The sequence below is a fragment of the Notamacropus eugenii genome, chromosome 6 (assembly GCF_028372415.1).
Source record: "Notamacropus eugenii isolate mMacEug1 chromosome 6, mMacEug1.pri_v2, whole genome shotgun sequence".
Classification (NCBI taxonomy): Eukaryota; Metazoa; Chordata; class Mammalia; order Diprotodontia; family Macropodidae; genus Notamacropus; species Notamacropus eugenii.
Genome location: NC_092877.1, coordinates 142,878,393 through 142,901,420, shown reverse-complemented (window position 1 = coordinate 142,901,420; position 23,028 = coordinate 142,878,393). Strand labels below are relative to the sequence as shown.

The window sequence follows — 23,028 nt, the reverse complement described above, 5'->3', positions numbered from 1 at the left end:
AGATGAACAGGGCAGCCGCAGATTTCAGAAAGCGGTAAATATGTTGAAATCAAGTGAAAAAAAAATGTAGATTTGTGGTGAATCATAAGAACCCAGGATTTTTTTTAAACAGAAAATTTAATTCTATTTGGCTTCCCCCCCTCCGCAAATTCCACTTGATATTTTACATTTCCTTTATAACTTAATAAAGGATGTCAGGGAATAGTTGCAGAACTTTAGCCTAGTGAAAGAATTTGTCATATGTGGCATTTCTTCTCTAAATAGCATGGGAGATCAATGCATTAGTTTGTAGCTCATGCGTTACTAATCCTAGCTATTCAAAAAAGAAACATCATGTTATATGGCAAGTAGGACCCAGTGGAAGATTGAGTGGGTCTGAAAATAACTAAGAAGAAATTTTATGCCATGAATGGGCAACAACCAGTAGCTTTCTATAATATTTATCCATAGGATTGTAGATTTAGAACTGAAGAGGATTGTAGAAGCTGTCAAATCCAATAGCCTCATTTTACAGATGGGGAGACTGAGGCACAGAAAGGTTAAGTGGTTTATATATGGTTTACATCTATTAAGGGTCAGTTTTGGAGACCACAAAAAGTCAACATGAATAACTTTGGAGATAATATTTGTCAAGTTACTTGAAGTAATTTATGGCTTGTGTTCCCTCTCTCTGGAATTGAGCTAAAACCCATTTAGCGCTGAAATCTAGGTACCAAGGTGAGATCTAGCCCTGGAATTTTATACACTAACATTTAATGTTTTAAGGTTTGTCTTCCAGTTCTAACATTCTGTATTCTAAGATTCCTTCCAAGGCTAACATTTTATTTCTAAGGATCCTTCTAGCTTTGACTTTATGTGATTAATAGTGATAACAATATAATTTCTTTACATTTGCATAGCATTGTATAATTTCCAGTGAACTTTAATATATGTTCTGTGATATCCTTACAACATTGTGAAACATGTGAGCCAGATCTGGTGTGTGTATATGGGGGCGAGGTGTATCCTCATTCCACACACGAGCAGCTGAGGTTCATTGACAATGTGACTTGATCAAATCACTCGACCTTTTTTAGGCTTGTCTTAAGTTCTTCCTTCGTGAGACTAGATGATCTCGAAAGTTCTTCCTAGGTCTCAATCTATGATCCTCTGACTTGTCTGATGCCATATAAGGTCACTAAGTAGCTGAACTGGAACTTGAAACTAGGTCTTCTGACTGTCAGTGCTGTTCCCACTATGGGCTGTGTCTTTAATATTAAAATAAAACTAAAAGCATCATTTTTCCTTTTAGCAAATGATCTTCATCATCACCAACTTCAAAGTTCATATTCATATAACATATCAGGGTTGACCAAAAGCTCTTTCTGTGTAATAATTCTGTTATCATTCATTTATTTCTTTGCCAATTTCTTCCTTCTCCTGCAACAATCCACTTTCCCTCTAAATTTATTCTAAAAATGGCATTAAGACAGATTGAAAAGCATAGTGGGGTTTTAGAATGCTTAAAACTCTGACTATTCTGTGTTACTGAATATTTGTTATTCCTAAGGTCTGACCACTTCCCCATTCAAAACTCTTGAGTGGCTTATTGCCCCTGAGAGAAAATACTCTTCAGCACAGCTGAGACATTCCACAAGTTGGGCCTCACTTTTCTTTTTCTTTTTAAAATAGAGAACAAAAAAAAAAAAGGAAAAAAAATAAAATGGAAAACAGTATAATTTATGTAAAGAAACTAACAATCCTTTGGTTTTAGGCATTGTCTTTACTATTTTTTTTTGTTTTATTTGTGGCCTTTTTTATGTCCCAGAATTTTCCTCTTTCCCCCTCATCTAACCCTCCTTTCTCACAAAGAAAAGGATGTAAGCAAAATTTACCAACGTGGCAGCCACATATACAAAATTTGGCACCCATAGCTCCCTGCTTCCCAACCCAGAGTAATGAAGTATTCCAAGTCAAAAATGGTCATTGCCTTTAATCTTAGTTCAACTGCATTTCATGATTGTTTTCATTCATATTCTAGTCATCATCTATAATATTATGGTTTTCCTTCTTTACTCTGCATCAGTTCATACAACGCTTCCCAAGTTTTTCTGAATTCCACACATACACAATTCCTAATAGTGCAGTAATAATCAACTCCATTCATATACCCCTATTTATTATCGCTTCTGGCTATAATAAAAATTGTTGAGAATATTTTGATGTATGCAGGATTTTCTTGGCTTTGACCTCCTTGGAGTAAATGCATGTGATGGACTCAGCCTGACCAGATTTATTTTCCATTTCTCCCTTTCAGGCGCTATGTATTCCAGCGGCCTATTAGTTATTCCCTGAGTTTTGTTTGCATCTTTGCAGAGACTATGTCCCATTCTCGGAATGCACAGCTTCTTTTGCTCCATCTTGCAGAATCCCTGGTTCCACTTAAGATTCAGCTTAGGTGTTGCCTTCTACATGAATCCTTTTCTGATATGCATTCTCCCCTCTCCCCAACTTCACTCCCTCCTTAGTATTTTTTCCCACTTGAAATTATTTGGTTTATGTGTTTCATCTTGCAAGAAAAATGTAAACTCCATAAGAGGTAGAGATGGTTTCATGGTTATGAAGGGAAGGGAGGAAGGAAAGGAGGAAGGAAGGGAAAGAGAAAGGGAGGGAAGGAAGGAGGACAGAAGGAGGAAAGGAGGGAGGGAAGGAAAGAAAGCAGAAAGGAGGAAAGAAAGGAGAAGGAAGGAAGAGCTTTTATTAATTATGTGTGACAAGCACGATGCTAGGCACTAAAAATATAAAAGTCTCCTCTCGAAGAGCTTATATTCTTTTTTTTAAATTAAATTTATTTATTTAACTTTTAACATTCATTTTCACAAAATTTTGGGTTACAAATTTTCTCCCCTTTTATCCCCTCCCCCCCCAAACACCAAGCATTCTAATTGCCCCTATGACCAATCTGCTCTCTCTTCTATCATCCCTCTCTGCCCTTGTCTCCGTCTTCTCTTTTGTCCTGTAGGGCCAGAAAGCTTTCTATACCCCTTTACCTGTATTTCTTATTTCCTAGTGGCAAGAACATTACTCGACAGTTGATCCTAACACTTTGAGTTCCAACTTCTTTACCTCCCTCCCTCTCCACCCCTTCCCTTTGGAAGGCAAGCAATTCAATATAGGCCAAATCTGTGTAGTTTTACAAATAAAGAGCTTATATTCTAATGGGAGAAAACAACACATATGGGGAAGTGATGGTCAGAGAAGGGAGCCTTGGTCCATAGAGTCAAACAGATTGTGAGTACAGCCAAGGGACAGTCAGTAGATTTTTGTGCCATTCCAATCACCTACACCTAGAGCATTAGTAGGTACTCAATAAATATCCATTAAATTGGACTTAGTCATGTTACAACCATCTTGTTAAGATTGTAGCCACCTAATTAAAGTGATTTCCCACATCACAGGTGATTCTTGGGTGGAAGGGAAGACTGTGATGCATGTTAACAACTCATTTTCAGTGTCTTTGGACATGTATTGCTCATTAGAAGTAAACCTGGTATTCTTTATTCCTCCAGATGGTAGTAGACAGGAAGACGCAGAAGGAGAACTTAGTGAGGAAGAACATTGGTTTGGAAACTCCTCAGAGACCCCATCAGAAGCATCCTATGGAGAAGTTCAGGAGAATTATAAACTGTCTCTCGAGGACAGAATCCAAGAGCAATCAACTTCCCCGGACACTTCCTTGGGAAGTGCCACCCCCAGTAGCAATACCTTGGAGCTGATAGCTCTGGAAAGTGAAGCCCTACGAGACCCATTACAATGTCAAGGTCACCTTTCTCCCGGTGTGTCTTCTTTGTGTGATGATGACCCCCCTGGTTCAAACAAGCCCCTGAGCAGCAATCTGAGGAGGTTGTTGGAGGCTGGTTCCCTCAAGCTAGACGCCACAGTCACCTCCAATGGCCGGGTGGAGTCTCCAGTCAACCTGGGCTCTACTCTTTCCTTCTCTCCACCATCTCATCACGCCCAACAGCTAAGTGTTCTTGCCAGAAAGCTGGCCGAGAAACAAGAACAGAATGACCAATACATTGCTGGTAGCCGCTTTATATGGAATCAAGGCAAATGGCTGCCAAACTCCACCAACACCTGTGGCTTGTCTCCTGATTCTGCCATCCTCAAGTTGAAAGCAGCAGCCAACGCTGTACTCCAGGACAAATCTCTCACACGGACTGAGGAGACAATGCGGTTTGACTCCTTCCCCTCGCCGTTCAGCTCCCAGTCCGCCAGTTCTACTTTGGCAGCTTTATCCAAGAAAGTGAGTGAGAGAAGCTTGACTCCTGGGCAGGAGCACCCTCCTCCTGCCAGCTCTTTTCTCTCTCTGGCTTCTATGACCTCCTCAGCAGCTCTTCTGAAAGAGGTTGCTGCGAGAGCTGCTGGGAGTCTTCTGGCCGAGAAGTCCTCACTGGTGCCTGAAGGTCCTTCGCCGCCTCAGCCTTTGGAGAAAAAACCAGAAAAAGGAACCCCACCCCAGTCCTTGGAGTTACTATTGCTCCCTGTACCCAAGGGAAGGGTTTCAAAACCCACCAATCCAGGTAAGGGATCTTTGATGTTAGCCATCCTACTCAAGACATCTGGGTTGGCTTGTCCTTTTCCCTAAGGTTCTGTTCATTTTATTGTTTCCCTTCTAGGCTGGGGTAGGGGCAAAAAATAAAATAAAAAGGGAAACAAAACACTTTAAATAAACAGTAGGGTGGCTTTTCGTGAGTATGTCAAATAAAGCCTTCATATTGGATAGGTAATGAAATATCTTTGAGCTCTATGCTACAACCCTCCTCCCCCTTCAAACAAATGAAATTTTTTTTTCCTCCACCAAGTTCAGGCTAGGTCCATACAAAATATATTTAATGGGGAAGATCAAAGGATTACTGTCAGGGAGCGCATGGCATCACTGAACATGTGAAAACCAGTGCTTTTGAAATATTGGACAAGGGAGAACTCTGCATCCTGCTGCCTTCATCACAAATGGACTTTTGTGTAATCAGCTGCTTGCTCTGGCCTAATTTGCCACAGTATATACTCTTATGTTTCCACTTTTTGTTACATTACAGAAAGGGAACCTATTTCACTTGATTCCTACATAATTCCTTAAGAAAAAGGAAACTGATTCTAGATTTTTCCATCATTAGTTAACAAATATTCTCTCTCTGTCTTTGTATTCTCTCTTTTTCTGCCTCTTTTTCTTTCTTTGTCTCTCTGGCTCTGTCTCTTTGTCTTTGTGTCTCTTCTGTCTCTCTCTGTCTCTCTGTCTCTGTCTGTCTGTCTCTTTCCAGACTTGTGATTTATCAGTTGGAGGACAGAATATTCCAAAGTATTAACTCTTTCTACCAATGTTGACGGCCATCTTCTGTAACTCCTCTGTACTTTATACGCACAGAGAGCTGCCTGGGACATTAGGAAGTTAAGCAACTTGCCCATGATCACATAGCTAGTATGTGACAGGGTCAGGGTTTAAAGCCAGGTCTTCCTGATTCCAAAGCCAGCCCTCTCTGCCCCTAGCTGGCTTACCTAAAAGGAATTTCATATAGAAAATTCACAACCCAGGTTTTTTTCTCTGGAAAGGCTATGTTGGATTGATCTAGGAAATCATTCATTCAAGGGAAAGCTTAATCACTCTGAGCTTAATAACTGGCATGACTGCAGGGTGACCATATCATCTCCTTTTGGTTTTGTTTATAAATGGCATGAATTGTATATTCAGGTTTCCATAGGAGTATGGAAGTAGGTTGATTTTTTTTTAAGACTATTCTGCCAAACTGGAAAAAAAAGTTTTTGGTGGTGGTCCTTTGTTCTCAAGGACCAATGACATCATGAATTGGATTTAAGTGAGGCAGAGCTATGCAAAGCCATCAGTCTCACTTTCTCCTCCAGAGTCATCAGAGTCCAGTGGCAACACAGAAGTCAAAACGATGGTGATGGTCCCTTTTCGTGTAGATTGGGTAATTGGAATAGAGGTGAAGAAGAATGACTTAGAGGCAAAACACTTGGGGATCAAAAGCCAACTGTGCTTGGACTCTTAACAAGGAACAACAGTACATGCACTGCTTAGTTACTCAGAGAAAAACCTTCAGGAGCAATCCCTAAATGGGGTTTTCTTAGAATGTCGACTCAAAATTCCTGTGTGTTAAGAAGTCAAGGACGCAGGCAAATTGAGTTGCCTACCCCCACCCCTATATCAAGGAGAAATCAGGTGCTGGCAGTAATCCTAATGAGATAACCAGCCTTCCTCCTACTCTGAGGCTGCCAGTATATAAAAACAGCGAGCCCAAGGGCCTCTTTGCTGTTCCTCTTAATGTGACTTGGGTCCTGTGAGTGGAATGAATTTGTTGACCAGACGGATAGTAACAGGTAAGCCCCGATGGCAGATCAGTGCAGCTCTGGGGAATCTAGTGTTTATGGATGACTTTGTTGTGCATCTATGCGAAAGTCTAGTGTGTCAGGACACGCTGCAAGGGGCCTGAGGTTTTATATACAGAGTACACCAAAGGACAGGCTGAGAACTTTAGTGGCGGTTAGTCCTGGACATTATTTTGAGAGGTGGCTGAGTGTAGTGGATGGCTGCTCCCCTGTGGAATTTCTCTCCTCCTTCTTTGCCTAAATCGAGGCCCAGTTTTACTCTCATATACACAGTGGCCACATGAATTAAAGAATGAATGAGAAAAAGCATGTATTGAGCACTGTGTGCAAAGCGCTTTGCTAAGTGCAGAGAATATGTCATTGGTGTCCTTCCTGTTCTTCTCAAAGAGGACCATGACCTCAGGAAGGTGATGCCATATCTTGCAAGTAAATTGTATTTAAGTGAGGCAGGTGCAAGGTCACCAGCCTCACTTTCTCCTCTCAAGCCATCTGAGTCCAGTGACCAGATATAGATCAGGACAACTGGAGATGACCGTGGATCCAGTGGGAGACTGTGTCCTTTTTAAACTAAGGTCTTTCCCAGGTCTCAGTTTGGCTGTGGCAACACCCATTCGGTGATTAAGGCTAAGTAAGAAATGAGGCAGAGAATGGACTCTTTACCTAGTCCAAAAAAAAAAATCAATTTGGGACTGTTTTGGCCAGAAACTCTGATACAGGTTTTACCAAGGGGTCCGTGACACCAAAAAAGAGCCCTTGGTATAAAAGGGGGTAGTTACCTTATGAAAGAACAAAGTTCAACTTGATATTTAACTTAATGGTCAGGTTAACATTCTGAACATACCACAGGGAGTATAAAAAAGGAAAATGAGACAGACCCTGCTCCCATTCTAATAGGGGGATGTACCAATGTGGAAGTCAGAAAGACCTGACTTTGAATTCTACCCCTGATACTAACTGAATAATTTCTTGAATTTCTTTGGAATTCAGTTCCCTCATGTTCAAAATGAGAGCGTTGATCCTGGTGACCTTAAGGACCCTTCCAACAATAAATCTGTTACCCTGTTATCTTTGGACCCCTCCCCTATTCTCTGGGGAAGCCTGGGTTGGGAGGGTTGGGGTAGTTGGTAGTGGTAGAGGTAACCTTTTCAGGGGTCACAGGATGAAGGTGTGGCCCAAATAATAGGAATATTTTTGATAAAAAAAAAAAAGTCACTTAAGCTCCGTATATACTCCCATGGAAACCTGAGTATACAACTTATGCCATTTATAAACAAAAGCAGAAGAGAGATGATATGACCACCCTGAGGTCACTTCAGTTACTAAGCTTTCCCTTGAATGAATGATTTCCTAGATCAATCCAACATGGCCTTTCCGGAAAACAAAACCTTGGAAAAAGGAAGTGGGACATAAGGTATCTTCATTGTAAAAGACGTCTTTTTGTGTAGCTAGTCTCCTTTTAGTGAGTTGGACGAATCATTCTTGTGGGTTATTCAAAATAGCGACTAATTAACTCTTCTTAACCGTTGCTTCCATATTCATTACTATTTGATTATATGCTGGCTTGTAATCATTTTAAAAAATTGTATTATCCGCACAGTTCTATCCCAGTGATGATAGAAGAGAAATAGAGAGAAGGACTTTTTGGGGTTTTTTTTGTCCTTAAGGAAGCAGTTGGTGTTTGTTTAATCCTTAGGTAGTCACATCCGAGATAAGTGGAATTGTTTTCATTTCTTTTCCTTTTCTTGCCAGCTGTCTACAAAATAAGGTAGTGGTACAGTGGAAAGAGTCCTGAACTTGGAGTCACAGGTCCTGAGTTTGAATCCTGGCCTCACCATGTGCTCACTCTGTGATGGTGGGCAAATTAGGGGTTCTGAGTTTCATCATCTATAAAATTAGGATATTGGATCTAAATCTATGGTCGTATTGGAGGAAAAATACAAAAATTCAGACAAGTCAGAAAGAGAAGCAGTAGATTTGGATGACAAAAATAATATTTAGCATTTACATGGTCCTTTACAGTTTGCAAGGCATCTGAAAAATATTCGCTTGTTTGATCCTCAGAAAAACCCTGGGAAGTGGATTGTTATTCCCAGTTTACACATGAAGAAACTGAGATAAAGTGAGCTTTAAGTGATTTGCTCCAGTCATACGGCTAGTATCAGAGGCAGAATTCAAATTTGGATCTTCCTCACCTAGCTGACTGATAGATAATCCATCTTACCTACTGGAATCATACTCTGAATCATCAATGGCTGAACCAAAAGTGGTTAGAAAGATGTGATTCACAAATATGCTCACCACTACGACAGCTACTTCTGCTCCTACTTAGAGCTGATCTCATCGATTGCTTTAACTTTGCAGAGCATTCTTCATGGTCCTCACAACCAACCTCTGAGGTATTACTAGTAGTTTCATTTTACAGATGGGAAAGTGGGGCTCAGAGAGCTGACATAAGAAGAGCAAGCATTCTACAGAGAAGTTAGATGTCTTCTATGGTCACTGTCAGAGGCAGGAGGTCCTCCTCTTATCTGTTTTCTGAATGCGTTGGGCAAATGGGATTTATGTTAAAATTTATTTTGACAAGACTTGGACAAAGAAGCTGCCTTTTGGTCATGATAGACTACACTTTGCTGAAGGTTTCCAAAAAAGTTTTGAATGACTTAAGATACTTCAGAGGGAATAATAATAGCTAATATTTATAAAGCCCAAGTACTAGGCAGCTAGCTGGCCAGTGGATAGAGTGCTGCGCCTGGAGTCATGAAGACCTGAATTTCAAAGCCACCTCAAATACTTGCTAGCTGTGTGACCCTGGGCAAGTCACTTAACCTTTGTATGTCTTATTCCACTGGAGAAGAATATGACAAACCATGCCAGTATCTTTGCCAAGAAAACCCCATAGACAATATGGTCCATGGGGTCACAAAGAGTTGGACACAACTGTGCTAAGTACTTTATAATTGTTGTATCTCATAGTCCTAGGAAGTAGGTGCTATTATCGTCCTATAGATGAAGACATTGAGACAAACAGGCGTTAAGTGACTTGCCCAGGGTCACACAGCTAGGAAGTGTCTAAAGTTGCATTTGAACTCAGGTCCTCCTGACTGTAGGCCTGGTGCTCTAACCACTGTACCTCTGAGCTGCTTGAGAATAAACAGAAACCAGAAAGTAGCAATTTCTCACAGTACTACTCAGACGAATCACTCTGCCTTAAGGTGACAAAAAGATGTCACAAGTCGGATCTCTGAGTGCAGGTCTGTTTTCTTTCTTCTCTGTCTCTGGTTCTCTTCCTCTGTCTCTGTCTGTCTCTCTGTGTCTGACTGTCTTTCCATCTGTCTGTCTCTCTCTAGCAAGAAATTGCCATAGCCAAAGGATGTGTCCTTTTCATTTCTATATACACTGGCCATGCCAGCAATCTAGCAGGCATGTGAGCAAACTTTAACATGAAAGATTCATAGAAAATCTAATTTTAAAAATTGATTCCAGTCTTTTATTTTCCTCTAGCCAAAAAAAAAATCAAAAGTTCTTCAATTCCTAGAGGGGAGTGACTGAAAAATTGTTATCATGTTTTTATGCTTTGGAAGGAATTAAATTAGATGGATGTACTTACTAACCAAATTTAGTTGGTGGTATTGATGTTCAATGTTAAAGTCTTAATAAAACATTTAATTAAATATGATTAAGAAAAAAATAATTCTCCAGTTAAAAATGTAGAGAAAGAAGACTTTGAACCCGAATCGCCATAGCACCCAATATAGCTGGTTTTCCCTATTCTTGTCTCACTTTTACAACTTCCTTGTCCTAAACCAAATTTTTATTAAAGGGTCCTATTGGCAAAATTATTAAAACGTGGACTTGGAGAGATCACAGGACCAAGATTTAGAGCAGGAAGGAACCTCTGGAGGTCATCTTTGTCCCTGGCTTCACTTTTTTCTGATGAGGAAATTAGGCCTCTTTAGGTTGGGTGATGCCTAAGGTTAATCAAGAGCTATCCAGATTTGAACCTCAGACCTTCAACACTGAATATGGGGAGATCTTTCTCCTGCTTTGCCATGCGTCTGTTACTTTTTATCCTAGTCCCATATGAGGGACCTGAAGGAAAGTCTTTATTAGAAAACTTGGAAGGAAAGATTGCTGGAAAGGGAAAACACAGGCAACTTGAAGACCTATTTCCCTTGACAATAAATTCCTCAGTTTTCTATTTTGCCTTGCCTATATAGACATAGCCTGAATGGACACTTTCTTCAATTTGTTCAGTGATTTCAAACCATCTGATGACTGCTTCCAACCATTTACCTAGAATGACAAGAAAGAATGTTTAGGGTATTTTCTGTGAAAGTAAACATTCCCCCTCTTTTTGTCCCCCACTTGGTGACCCATCAACTGGTCAAGTGAAGACAAGAACACATTTAATTTTTAGTTGCTCGTCTTCATAATACAGAGGTATAAGATCGTAGTAATAGAAAACACCACCACCTTTGGCCATGGGCCACAGTAAACATAAGCAGATCAGAGGCGTGGGGTAGGGGGGATCTGCTCTCATTCTCCCTTTTTCCATTTTGTTCAAACATGGCATCAGCTCATTCTCAAATGAAGTAGAGTCTATGGAAAAGCCTTAGGTATAGATAGGTCCGATTCAACTTGATAGTTGTTTTTTTTTTAAATCAACTTTTGGGGTTGTGGGGAGGCTTCTGATGTTATCCACATGGGGAATCCTGAATGTGGAAACTTCTCAAAACACAGATGCCAGTCAAGAACTCCTCAGTAACAGCATGAATCTTTGGAATACCCAGAGGTTCAAGTGACTTGCCTTTAGTCACAACAATGTATCGGATTCAGGATTTAAATGCCAGGTTTCTTAACGCCAAGACCAGAGTCTGGAACCAGTCTCAAACATTTGTATTGCTGTATGACCCTGGGCAAATCACTTAACCAAGCTGTTAGCCTCAGTTTCCTCATCTGTACAATGAGTGTAATAGCACATACCTTCCAGGGTGGTTGGGAGGATCAAATCAAGATAATAGTTGTAAAGAACTTAGCACAGTTCCTGGCACATAGTAAGCGGTATATAAATAACAGCTATCGTTACCATAGTTCTAAAACATTTTATAAACCTTCAAGCACCATATACATTTAGCTACTGTCACTATTGTTATAATGACCCCCCCACCCCCACTGCTTCTTAGGTCAGAAGTTCTGGGAAATAAATACAGTATTGTAGGTTTACAAAGATCTTTATATACCTTCTTTCTCTAGATTCTCATGATCCCAGGAGGTAGTTAGCACCAGTTTGATCATCTCTGTATTTACATGAGAGAGCTGAGACTCAGAGAGGCTCAGGGCTAAAGCAACTACCTGTAGTCATTTAAAAGCCCCGTTAAATGTCAGGGGTGAAATGTGAACCCTGGTCTGTCTGAGCTCCAAGTTCAGGATTCTTCCCCTTTGGTACACTACCTTTCTTTGGCCCCAAGCTTGCTTGCTTCCTTGTTTACAAACTTGGCCCTGCCTTTCCAGATTGTTTAAGATAATGATGGGCGGCCAGCAGTGGGAAATCAGTTTATCTCCCACATCTCCCTTAAAAAACAAGCAGCAAAAAAACCCCCAAAACCCCAAAACACCCAAGAGAGAAACAACGAATCAATACGATGACACATGAGGATTAAAATTTTCGAGGGAATTTATTTAAATGTTGCAGATAATATGTAAAACTAGCCTGAAAGTTACAGTCAGTATGGGACATGCTGGGAATGAGCTGACCTTGGGCCTGGTCAGTTAGACAGAAGCAGCTCCATGACCTTTTTTTACCTTTTGGAGGTCAAAGGAAGTTCCTAGCAGGAAAAAGAAAAGAAAATGATTTTCAGTCCATTTGTACCCAGGAATGGGATTCATTTTGCCAGGTCATTCATTGTATGTTTAATTTTACTGGAAGTCTCTGCTGCATCTCAGCTGCCTGTGTCTCTCCTCCACCACGAGCTTCCAGCCCCGGGTAGGAGAGCTTACTTTAATGTAATTGTGAGTTCTCAGAGTCCGCCAGCGCCAGCCTGTGCCTCTAAAAGTTGATGGGGTTGGAAAGATTATGTCCATTTGCTCTAAAGATAAATGTCACACTTTGATTCAGCTCCCTTTGAACCTGCTATACTGTGGAAACTTAAGAATATAAATGGAAGATTAAAAAAAAATTTAAGGGCCAGTTTGAACTCTGGAAAAAAAAGGCTGGTAAACTTTTCAGAATACCAGGTTAGTGAGTGAACCCTGAAAGCAACAGATTTCAGAGCATTATCATTCCCCCCAAAAATGGTTTTTTCCCTAAGCACCACTTAAATTTGCAGTGCAGGGCAAGGAGTATTAACCTAGCCCATTGTTGAGGGCCTGGCTATGATTTTATCAGCATTGCAACACAAATATTTTTCAATCCAGGAATTGAAGTGGCCTCCTCTGTTACTGATACTGCTAAGTCTTCAGTTACTGGATTCTGAAAATGGGAATGATGGGATTCATGAGGGCAGCTAGGTGGACAGAGCACTGGATTTGTAGTCTGGAAGACATTAGTTCAAGTCTAGCCTCAGACACTAGCTGTGTGACTTTGGGCAGGTTTCAGGGACCTCTTCTGGAAAATGGATATAATAATAATACCTTTCTCCTTGGGTTGCTGTGAGACTCCAATGAGATACTATTTGTAAAGCACTTTGGAAACTTTAAAGTACTCTATAGATGCTAGGCATTGTTATGGTATAGTGTTTGGGAGTTGTATAGGGTTTGGAAATTGAATACCTAGTTTTGGATCTTCTTCTACCATTTTGCCACTTCTGCGACCTAGGTCAAGTCATATCACCTCTCTGGGCTCCACTTCCTACATCTGTGAAATTCAATAAATATTTGTTAAGTTCTTGCTATGAACCTGGTCTCAGACACTTAGGAGCTGTATGACCCTGGGCCAGTCACATAACACTATTTGCCTCTTCTGTAAAAATGGCTGGAGAAGGGAGTGACAAATCACTCTAGTCTCTCTGCCAAGAAAACCCCAAAAGAGGTCATGAAGAGTCAGACATGACTGAAATGACTGAACAACAGTCACAATGACGTGTTAGGCATTGTGCTAAGCACAGGGGATACAAAAAGAGGTAAAAAGCCCCATCCTCAAGGACTTTACAATCTAAAGGGAGAAACAACATGCAAACAAATGTATTTGTATAAGACCATCGGTATACAACAGGATATATGTAACATATGTTTATATATATAATATATAATAGGATGTAATATAGGATAAATCAGAGATAACTAAAAGAGGGAAAGCACGGGAATAGAGAGGGACTGGGGAAGGCTTCCTGCAGAAGGTGGAATTTTAGTTGTGACTTAAAGGAAGCCAGGGAGGTCAGTAGTCAGAACAGAGAAGGGAGGGTGCTCCAGATCTGGGGGACAGTTAGAGAGAATTCCCGGAGTCAAGTGTTGGAGTGTCTTGTTCATTGAACAGGTGGGAGTCCGGTGTCACTGGGTCGAAGAGTATGTTTTGTCGAGTACTAGGTAACTTTATGAACTTTTACTTTTCTGGTTCAGAAGCTTTCTAGCCTAGAGAAGATATAATAGCCAGATCCAACTTTTTGAAAGGCTATCTTGAGGAAGTGGGATGGGATTTGTTTTCATTGGCCCCAGGGGGCTGCCCCACGAGTTATGGAGAGGGACATCTTGGCTTAATATAAGGAAAAACTTCCTCACAATGAGACATGTCCAAAAGTGGGATGGACTGCTTGGGCAGTTAGTGGGCTCCCTATCTCTCTATCTCTCCCTATCTCTTTAAATGGAATGTCAGAAGAGATGGCCGAGATTTCTTCTAACTGACATTCTGCAACTTAGAAGTCCCTTCCAACCCTCGATTTCTGATCCTCTGACTTGGCTACAAAGTGCTCCTTTAAACTAAGAATTCAAGTTCCTTGCTCATCAGGTGGTGCACATGGATTTGAAGTCAGAGGTTCAAATTCTGGCTTTACCATTTCTACCCACATGGCCCTGGGAAAATCATTTAATTCTTTGGCTCTTAATTTCCTCAGCTATAAAATAAGGGATTTGGGCTGGATGATCTCATCCATCCCTTCCAGTGCTAAAACTATTCTTCTATTATCCCCTGACCTTTCCACCAGTATTAGATCCCTGGCTAAGTCTAACTGAACAAATATTAGTTGTGTGTATCTTATTTCTGGATCTTTATAGTTTAACTCTGAAGTTTCTCTATGAGCTTGTGGCTTGGGAGTTTTACTTTAAAGTGAAAATGTAGTTCCTGATAGGTTTTTAAATCAACCTGTGTGTAGCTGCCAATAACACAGCTTGCTATTTTTTTGAAAGTAAAAAAAAGTAAGGTTCCTAGCCACTGAGTTAGACAGAGGGCAGGGGAAAGTCATTGTGTGATCCTGAGGTTAGAGGTAGATTGTTGGTCTGGATGAGGATGAAGTTCCTGCCTTAAACTGGGGACTCCCATGCCTGGAGTTAAGACTGGGAAATTAGATTTTATAGTTTATTGTTTTTCAGGTGTTTCTGGTGTTGTCTGACTCTTCTGGACCCCATTTGGGGTTTTCTTTGCAAAGATACTATAGTGGCTTGCCAGTTTCTTCTCCCACTCATTTTACAGATGAGGAAATTGAGGCAAACAGGGTTAAGTGACTTGCCCAAGGTCATACAGGTAGTAACTATCTAAGGCCAGATTTGAACTGAAGAAGAGAATTCTTTCAGACTCTATGCACTGCACTCTATCAGCTGCGCCACCTAGCTGCTGGATAGATGCAGGGTTAATTAAGTCTTGCCTTAGAGACCCTGCTTCAACCTTTTCACTTGCTCCAACACCCAGCCCAGATGAGATTAGCTTGCTGATTCAATTCTAGAGATGAGATCTGGAAGAAGGGTTTTAGTTAGATGAAGGAGAAGGAATTTCTAAAGATTAAGCCCTAGAAAGGCCTTAGACCCCTAGGCCTTTAAGAGGACAGTGGGAGGTTAGCCAATCAGGTTTCTTGAACTTTGTAAATGCTCCCTTTGTTATTTTAAATTTTTGTTTGGAGTAGAAAGAGGGCTGAGTTTAAAATCCAAATCTGAGAACCTAGGTTCTCTTGCTATTTGCCACTTATCTCTGCTAAAGGCAGGGTCAGGTCACTTAATCCCTCTAGGCTCATTTTCTTAATCTGTAAAATGACAGAGTTGTACTTGACCTCTAAGTCTCCTTTCCAGACTTAGGACACTATGAATGTTCTAGAACTATAAATTTACAGGTAACATAGTGATCTGCATTGGTGGTAAAGAGTTTACGTACAGGAAGTTGTATGCCTCAGTGAAATCACAGGTCCAGACCTAAGTCAAACATTTCCTTGTAGTGGTTAGTGTTAAAATTCCTCGTCAAATCTGAAAGAGAAAAGTGTGATTGGAATAGCTTGATTACTTAAAGGATCCGTGATTTTTTCATCCGCAGGCCAAGCATATTGTATCACCTTCCACATCAGAGCAGATAATCCTCATAAATTTTGGGGCAACGAGGTAGCACAGTGGACAGTCCAGAACACTGGACTTGGAGTTCACATCTGGCTTCAGACACTTACAAATTGTGCGACCCTGGGCAAGTTACTTGGCCTCAAATCCTTTCAATCTGGGTAGGACATGCTAGAATTTTCATTCCTTCTCTAAATCCTGAAAGGACCCAGGGTCATCTCTGCCTTCACAGTAAGGGACCAGAAAAAGGACAAGAGAGAAATGTCCCTGAAACATCAAAGAGAATCACAGAATTTCAGAGTTGGAAGGCATCTGTCGTGTCATGTCATGGAAATGACACCTGATGAAGCATCTCCCACAGCTTTGCAGCTTCTCGCTTTTCCTTGCAGATCTTTAGTGAGGGGAAACTCACTATAACCTTTCTGGGCATCTTTAGTTGTTTAGGAAATTTTTCCTTATTTCAAACCTAGACCTAACTCTTTCTAACTTCTATGCACTAATCTAGGACCAGGCAGAAGAAGACTAATTCATTTGTCATGGGACAGTCTACCATCTTCTCTCCTATAAATCTTCTCCAGGCTTCTCAAAGCACATGACGGGACCCTTCACTGGTGACCCTCCTCTGAAACTCTCCAGTTTATCTGTGTCTTTCTTAAAATCTGGTTTCCCCAGACTCCTGATGTGGTCCAACAGGGCAAAGTGCAGCAGACAACTTCTATTAATAAGTCTCTCGTAATATAGTTTAAGATTCCATTAACTTTCTTGGCTGCGATATTACTCTGCTGCTTCATGTTCTCTACTTTCCATTAAATTATTCAGATCTTTTTTGAGATGAACTGCTCTCTTTTCTACCCATGCCTCCCTCATTTCTTTTTTTACTAAAAAAATTGATTTTTTGAATCTGAGTGTAATACTTTACATTTTGTCCCTATGCTCAGTAAAGCATTCTAGACTTTCAAGATCATTTTGAATATTGACCCTGGGGTTATTAACTATCCCTTACAGTTTTGCCTCACTTACAGATAGAATAAGCCTGCCATCTGTACCTTTATCTGTGCCACTGATTAAAAAAAAAAGTTGAGACAACACAGGACTAAGGACAGAATCCTGGGGTGTTCTACTAGGGCTGTTGTTGTTCAATCATTTTCTAGTCAAGTCCGACTCTTTATGGCCCTCTTTGGGATTTTTTTGGCAAAGATGTTGGAGTGGTTTGCCATTTCCTTCTCCAACTCATTTTACAGTTGAGAAAACTGAAACAACTGGTGATTAAGTGACTTGCTCAGGGTCACACAGCTAGTAAGTGTCTGAGGGTGGTTTCGAACTCAAGAAGATCAAGTCTTCCAGACTTCAGGCCAGGCACTCTATCCACTGTGCCACCTCGCTGCCCTGCTTTACTAGGGACTACTTTCCCAATTGATATCCAAACACTATGGTGATTGTTTCTTCAGCATAGGTCATTTGGACCTTATCCACTCCACCTAACTACGGCTCCTTCTCGTCTACATCTCTCTATCATGTCCACAAGGATAGCATAGGATTTTTTGCCAAGATCTTGGCAGATTATTGATCTACTGGTTTAATAATCTTGTCAAAGAAGGAAGTGATGATAGACTGGCAGAATCTGTTGTTTGATCAATCAATCAGTAAGTATTTAGGAAACATCTGCTATGTGTCAGGCACTTTGCTAGACTACTCAGAATCCAGGCTCAGAGGATGAAACAGTCCTTATGCTCAACAAGTTTACATTCTAACGGTGGTGCTGTGCTCACTCTTTGTGATCACTGATTCCTTTTCTGAGGCTGATTAACCAGCTCTTTAATAAATCAAAGCCAAACTCATTAACCTCTAAGTTTACAAATTCTGTTTTATTTCTTTTCTTAAAAAAAATTGGAATAACATTTGCCTTCCTCTGGTCCTTTGCCTCTCTCCTCTCATCCAAGATCTTTCTGAGATCACTTACTCAGCAGTCTCATCTGGGGATGGTGACCTAGACTCATCAAGAACAGCTCGGTGCATTCTATCTCACTAATCTTGGGCTTTTAACCTGTGATTCACAATTTCCCCCCTGTCTTTTCTAGTCTAAGGATTATTTTCTTTGACTGATAAAATGGAAACAAAATAGAAGTTGAATAATTTGGCTTTTTCTCTATTGTCTGTTATTATCCCATCTTCCTAAGTAAGGATCCTATCCCTTCTTTGATCCTTCTGTTTTCTCCAATGTAGCTATAAAACCCCCCCACCACCATTTCTGATTATGAAGTAATTGGAGCTCATTTTAGATGGAACTTTATTATTTGCAAAGCTCTGATCTCTCAATAACACTGTGGTGGTAGTAGGGGTAGGTGATGGAAGTAGTGTGATGGAGTGGAAAGGGGCTCTGGATTTAAAATCAGAGGTCCTGGGTTAATATTAGTTTCCTCATTTGTAAAATGGGCAGCTATGTGGCACAGTGGATATAGTGCTAGGCCTGGAGTCAGGAAGACCTATCTTCCTGAGTTTAAATCCAACCTTAGATACTTTCTAGTTGTGTGACCCTGGATAAGTCACTTAACCCTGTTTGCCTCAGTTTCTTCATCTGTAAAATGAGCTGGAGAAGGAAATGGCAAACCACTCCTGTATCTTTGCCAAGAAAATTCCAAATGAGGTCACAGAGAGTTGGACATGACTGAAAAACAAGTGGATATTTGTAAATTGATGAGAGTGTAAGGTTTAGCTAGATTGTGGCCCCTTCCAGCTCTAAAGTCCCCAATCCACATTTTAGAATAATTGTTATCTAAATTCAGCACCCACTTTCTTTTATATCATTTTACAGATGAGAAGACTGAGCCCCTGGGCTGTTACATGACTTTTTCCTCTTCCCGTAGTAAGTGTTAGAATAAGGACTCAAATTCTAGGTGGTTCATGGATACTGGAGATAGCTCTGGGTCTGAGGAGGACTGAGAGTCAATCCCCAGCACTTGTGACCAATGTGACCCAGAACCAGGCAATTCAATTCACATGGACTCAGTAAGCATTTCTAAACACACCGCCCTGGGCCATGGAGGGACAGAGAACACAAAGACCCAAGGGAAGATGAGCTGTGCTGTAAGTGAACTTACTTGAGAGCAGGAGGAGAGAAATAACATATATATAGGTGAGTACAGATTCTAAGCAGAGTAAGCACAAGGCAATTTCCTAGGGTAGAGGAAGGGAGAAGGAAGGAAGGAGCCGAGCATTTATTAAGCAACCTACTGTGTGCCAGCACTTTACAAATAATTAACTCATTTGATTCTCATGATAAGCCTGTGAGATAAGTGCGATCATTATTCCCATTTTACAGTTGAGCAAACTGAGACAGGCAGAAGTTAACAACTAGTCAGTGTCAGAGGATGGATTTGAATTCAGTTTTTCCTCACTCCAGCCCCAGCCATGGGATTGGTATATCCATTGAGCCACCTAGTTGCCTCAGGGGGCAGACTGGTTAGGGGGACTAATCCTTCTGACCATCCTGCCTTTCCTTGTAGGAGGGAGTGTTGGGCTTGAGCCTTGAATGAATGAAACCATACAAGCTGAAGGTGAGCAGGGAAAGCTTTCCAGGAATGAGGGGAGTCTTACCTCTCTAGGCCCCAGTTTCTTCATCTGGAAAAATATAGTGTTTGAACCAAATCATCTCTAAATTCCTTCACCTAGTCTCGTAGGGCTTTAAATCTCATGATTCTATATCCATTATTTTTTCCATTCATAATAGCAGTGGTATGTTCCATGATGGGGATGGAGGGAGAGGCACACGGATCATTGCTACATAAAGTGAGGGCAGCCCAGGACCTGGATTTCTCTGTCTCCCTGTATGTGTTAGGACTTTTATGCAGAAAATGCTCATTTGGTTTTGGCCTTCTGAAAAAATAGACAATAATAGCAGATAACATGATATAGTATTTTAAGGTTTGCAAAACACTTCACCTATATTATCTCCTTTGTTTTCACAACTCTGTGAGGGAGGTGCTAGTATTAGCCTCACTTAGCCAGTCACCCAAAGAAGATGGGGTATTTCCGAATACAGAGGAAAACTTAATTCAGGCATTAAAACAAATGATAGGTGTGCTCTATTATTAAAAACACTTGTTGATTAAAAAGTTACAAATTAAAATAATTATTAATAAAAAGGGTATGTAGGTGGAAGTGGTTTGTTTACGTGGTCTAGTAGAAAATGACTTGGACTTGTCAGAAGTGGCTTGGGTTCAAAGGTTGGCTTTCTTGCTTTCTAGTCGACTTCATTTCTCTGGGTCTCAGTTTCCCGATCTGGAAAATATACACAAAAATACTTGCATTGTCTGTCTCAAAGAGTTATGGTGAGGAAATCGACTTGAAAACCTTAAAGCATTATAGAAATGTGAGCTAATGCTTTATATAATGGAAAAACCACTAGAATGGGAGTTAGGATTGGAACCTAGCCCTCCTAACCTTTAAACAACCTATAGGACCTTGGGTGAGTCACTGAATCTCTCGGGACTTCATTGCTGTTCAGTTGTTTCAGTTGTGTCTGATTCTTTGTGACCCCTTTGGAGTTTTCTTGGCAGAGAAACTAGAGTGGTTTGTCATTGCCTTTTCCAGTTCATTTTATAGATGAGGAAATTGAGGCAAATTGGGTTAAGTGACTTGCCTAGGGTCACTTAGTTAGTAACTGTCTGATTTGATCTGATGAAGATAAGTCTTCCTGACTTCAGGCACTCTCACTATTGTGCCACCTCACTGCTCCTGTTTGGGACTTATCTATATATAAAATGAGGTTGGGCTTTAAGATATTGTGAAAAGAACCCTAGATTTTGGAGGCACAGAACCTGAGTTCAGATCTACATCTGTTACTACCTGTTTCATTTTAAGGAGGTCACATTCCTTTCCTGGGTCTCAGTTTCCTCTTCTGCAAAGTGAAGGGATTGAGCTAGAGGATCTCAGAAGTCCCTTTTAGCTCTAAATCTCATAGTTCTGTATTCATTCTAGCTTATACAATTCCCCCTCTTCCCCTCGCAAACGTTTTGTGAAAAACAATATTGGAGAGGACCATGGTGTGAGGGACAGAGCTTCCAGAGTCATGAAGAATTAGGTTCATATTGTGCTTGGTAACCCTGGCAAGTCATTTGACCTCTTAGTGACCCAGGCAACTCTCTAGGATTTTAAATGCTACAACAGTGACTGATTTGCATTGGGAGAAATAGTTCTGGAATTCTCTACATGGATGAAATCCTAGGTGAGGACCAAATGCCCTCCCACCCACCCCCAAACCCATGTGGAATATAGGTCCAGTCAACTCAACTTGCTTAGTAACCGTTTAGATTTAAATGTATTTTTTTAAATTAAATTATTTTATTTGTTTTCAGTGTTGCACAATCACTTCCATATATCTTAGATGTTTTTTCCCCTCCCTTCCCACTCCCTCCCTGAGACAGCATACAATTTTATAAATTTTATACACATACATTCCTATTAAATACATTTTCACCTTAGTCATGTTGCATAGAAGAATTAAAATGAATGGGAGAAATGATAAAACAAAACAAAACATTATATAAAAGAAAATGGTCTGCTCCATTCTGCGATCAAATTTCATAGTTCTTTCTCTGGATGTGGAAGGCATTTTTCCTCAAGAGTCCATTGGGAATTTTTTAAGTCCTTGCATTGCAATGAAAAATTCCTCGCACACTGTGGCTGTTGCTGTGTACAAAGTTCTCCTGGTTCTACTCCTTTCACTCAGTAACAGTTTATACAAGTCTTTCCAGGCCTCTCTGAAGTCTTCCTGTTCATCATTTTTTATGGCACAATAGTATTCCATTACATTCATATACCACAACTTGTTCAGCCATTCCCCAATTGATGGGTATCCTCTTGAATTCCAGTTTTTGGCCACCACAAAGAGAGCTGCTATAAATATTTTTGTACGTGTGGGACCCTTTCCCATTTTTATGATCTCTTGGATAATTTAAATGGATTTCAACATATGAAGTATCATAACCTTTCAGTTACTCTGAGTCCCCATTGTGATTCTTTGTCCATTCATCCTCATTCAGCTTTGTTCTTCTAGGGTCAAACTTTGCTTTTTAAAGAAGGTATTGATATCTCTTGTTATTCTATCACCTTCACTTCCAAAAACCAACCAACATTGCCTGACTCTTGCAGTATACAGTTTTCCACATTCATCACTCATAGATCTTTTTCCCCCCTTCCTGTTTGCAAATGAACTGGAAAAGCATTTATTAAGTGCTTACTGTGTGCTAAGCAATGAAGATGAAGCAGATCAGCTCCTGGTCATATTTTGATGAGTGAAACAACACATAAAGGAAAGAGGGAAGAGGAAGGGAGAAGAGGGAAGGCGGTCCATTTTCTTAACTGCTTCTTTGATAAGCTTCTAGGTCATTATAATTACAGGCATCCAATTTCAGTTTTTTGTACTTCCATTTACGTTTTAGTCACTGATGCATTGCTTTATAACTTATTTTCTACTACTCAGTAAAAGAATTTTAACTATTTTTGAACCCTAGCAAAAGCACTTTTTAAAAATGTCTCGTTAAATTATGAATCAAATTTCTCTCTGTGTGTAGGCAAGTCCTATCTGCCAGTGTGCAAACAGGTTGGGTTCTTTTTGTGGGCGTTAACATAAGTTTGATTCACACAAACAGCCTTGTGCACTTTTGTAGGCATTATCACTCCCTCTGAGACTTATCAAACTGTTACAATCTTCTTCCTTCATTTGAAATTTGAGGTTTATTTGAATCATATTTCTAGAATATATTTAATATAACATTTAATCATATTTCTATAGCAGCTGAAAATTTATATAGTTTTTTCTCAATAGCCCTGGGAGCTAGGTGGTGCAAAATATTATCTACAGCTTATGAAAGAGAAACCCAAGTCTCAGAGTGGGGAAATCACCTGGTCACAGTCACAGTCACAACAGGTAAATGGCAGTCAGACACAGTATCAAGTCTCCTAACCCAAGGTCCAGTGTTCTTTCATCATCCCATGCTGCCTCCTACTTGAAACTATACATTGTCTTGGCCTTCAGTAGGGATTTATTAAACACCCACCTACCATATGCCAGGCACTGTGCTAAGTTCTGCGGATACAAAGACAGGCAAAAGACAGTTCCTTCTCTCAAGGAGTTCACATTCTAGTGGAAGAGAGAACACACAAATAACTTTGTACAAA

At 40.4% G+C, this 23,028-nt stretch overlaps 1 protein-coding gene across 4 annotated transcripts in view; it reads left to right on the top strand.

Annotated features, from left to right (window-relative positions):
- ZNF827 (zinc finger protein 827) overlaps nt 1-23,028 on the top strand; it is a 244,153-nt gene that overhangs the window by 30,195 nt on the left and 190,930 nt on the right. For all 4 annotated transcript variants that reach the window (XM_072621179.1, XM_072621180.1, XM_072621181.1 and 1 more), the window contains exon 2: nt 3,549-4,562. In XM_072621179.1, the coding sequence (XP_072477280.1) occupies nt 3,549-4,562 (1,014 nt within the window). The remainder of the gene's footprint in view (nt 1-3,548; nt 4,563-23,028) is intronic.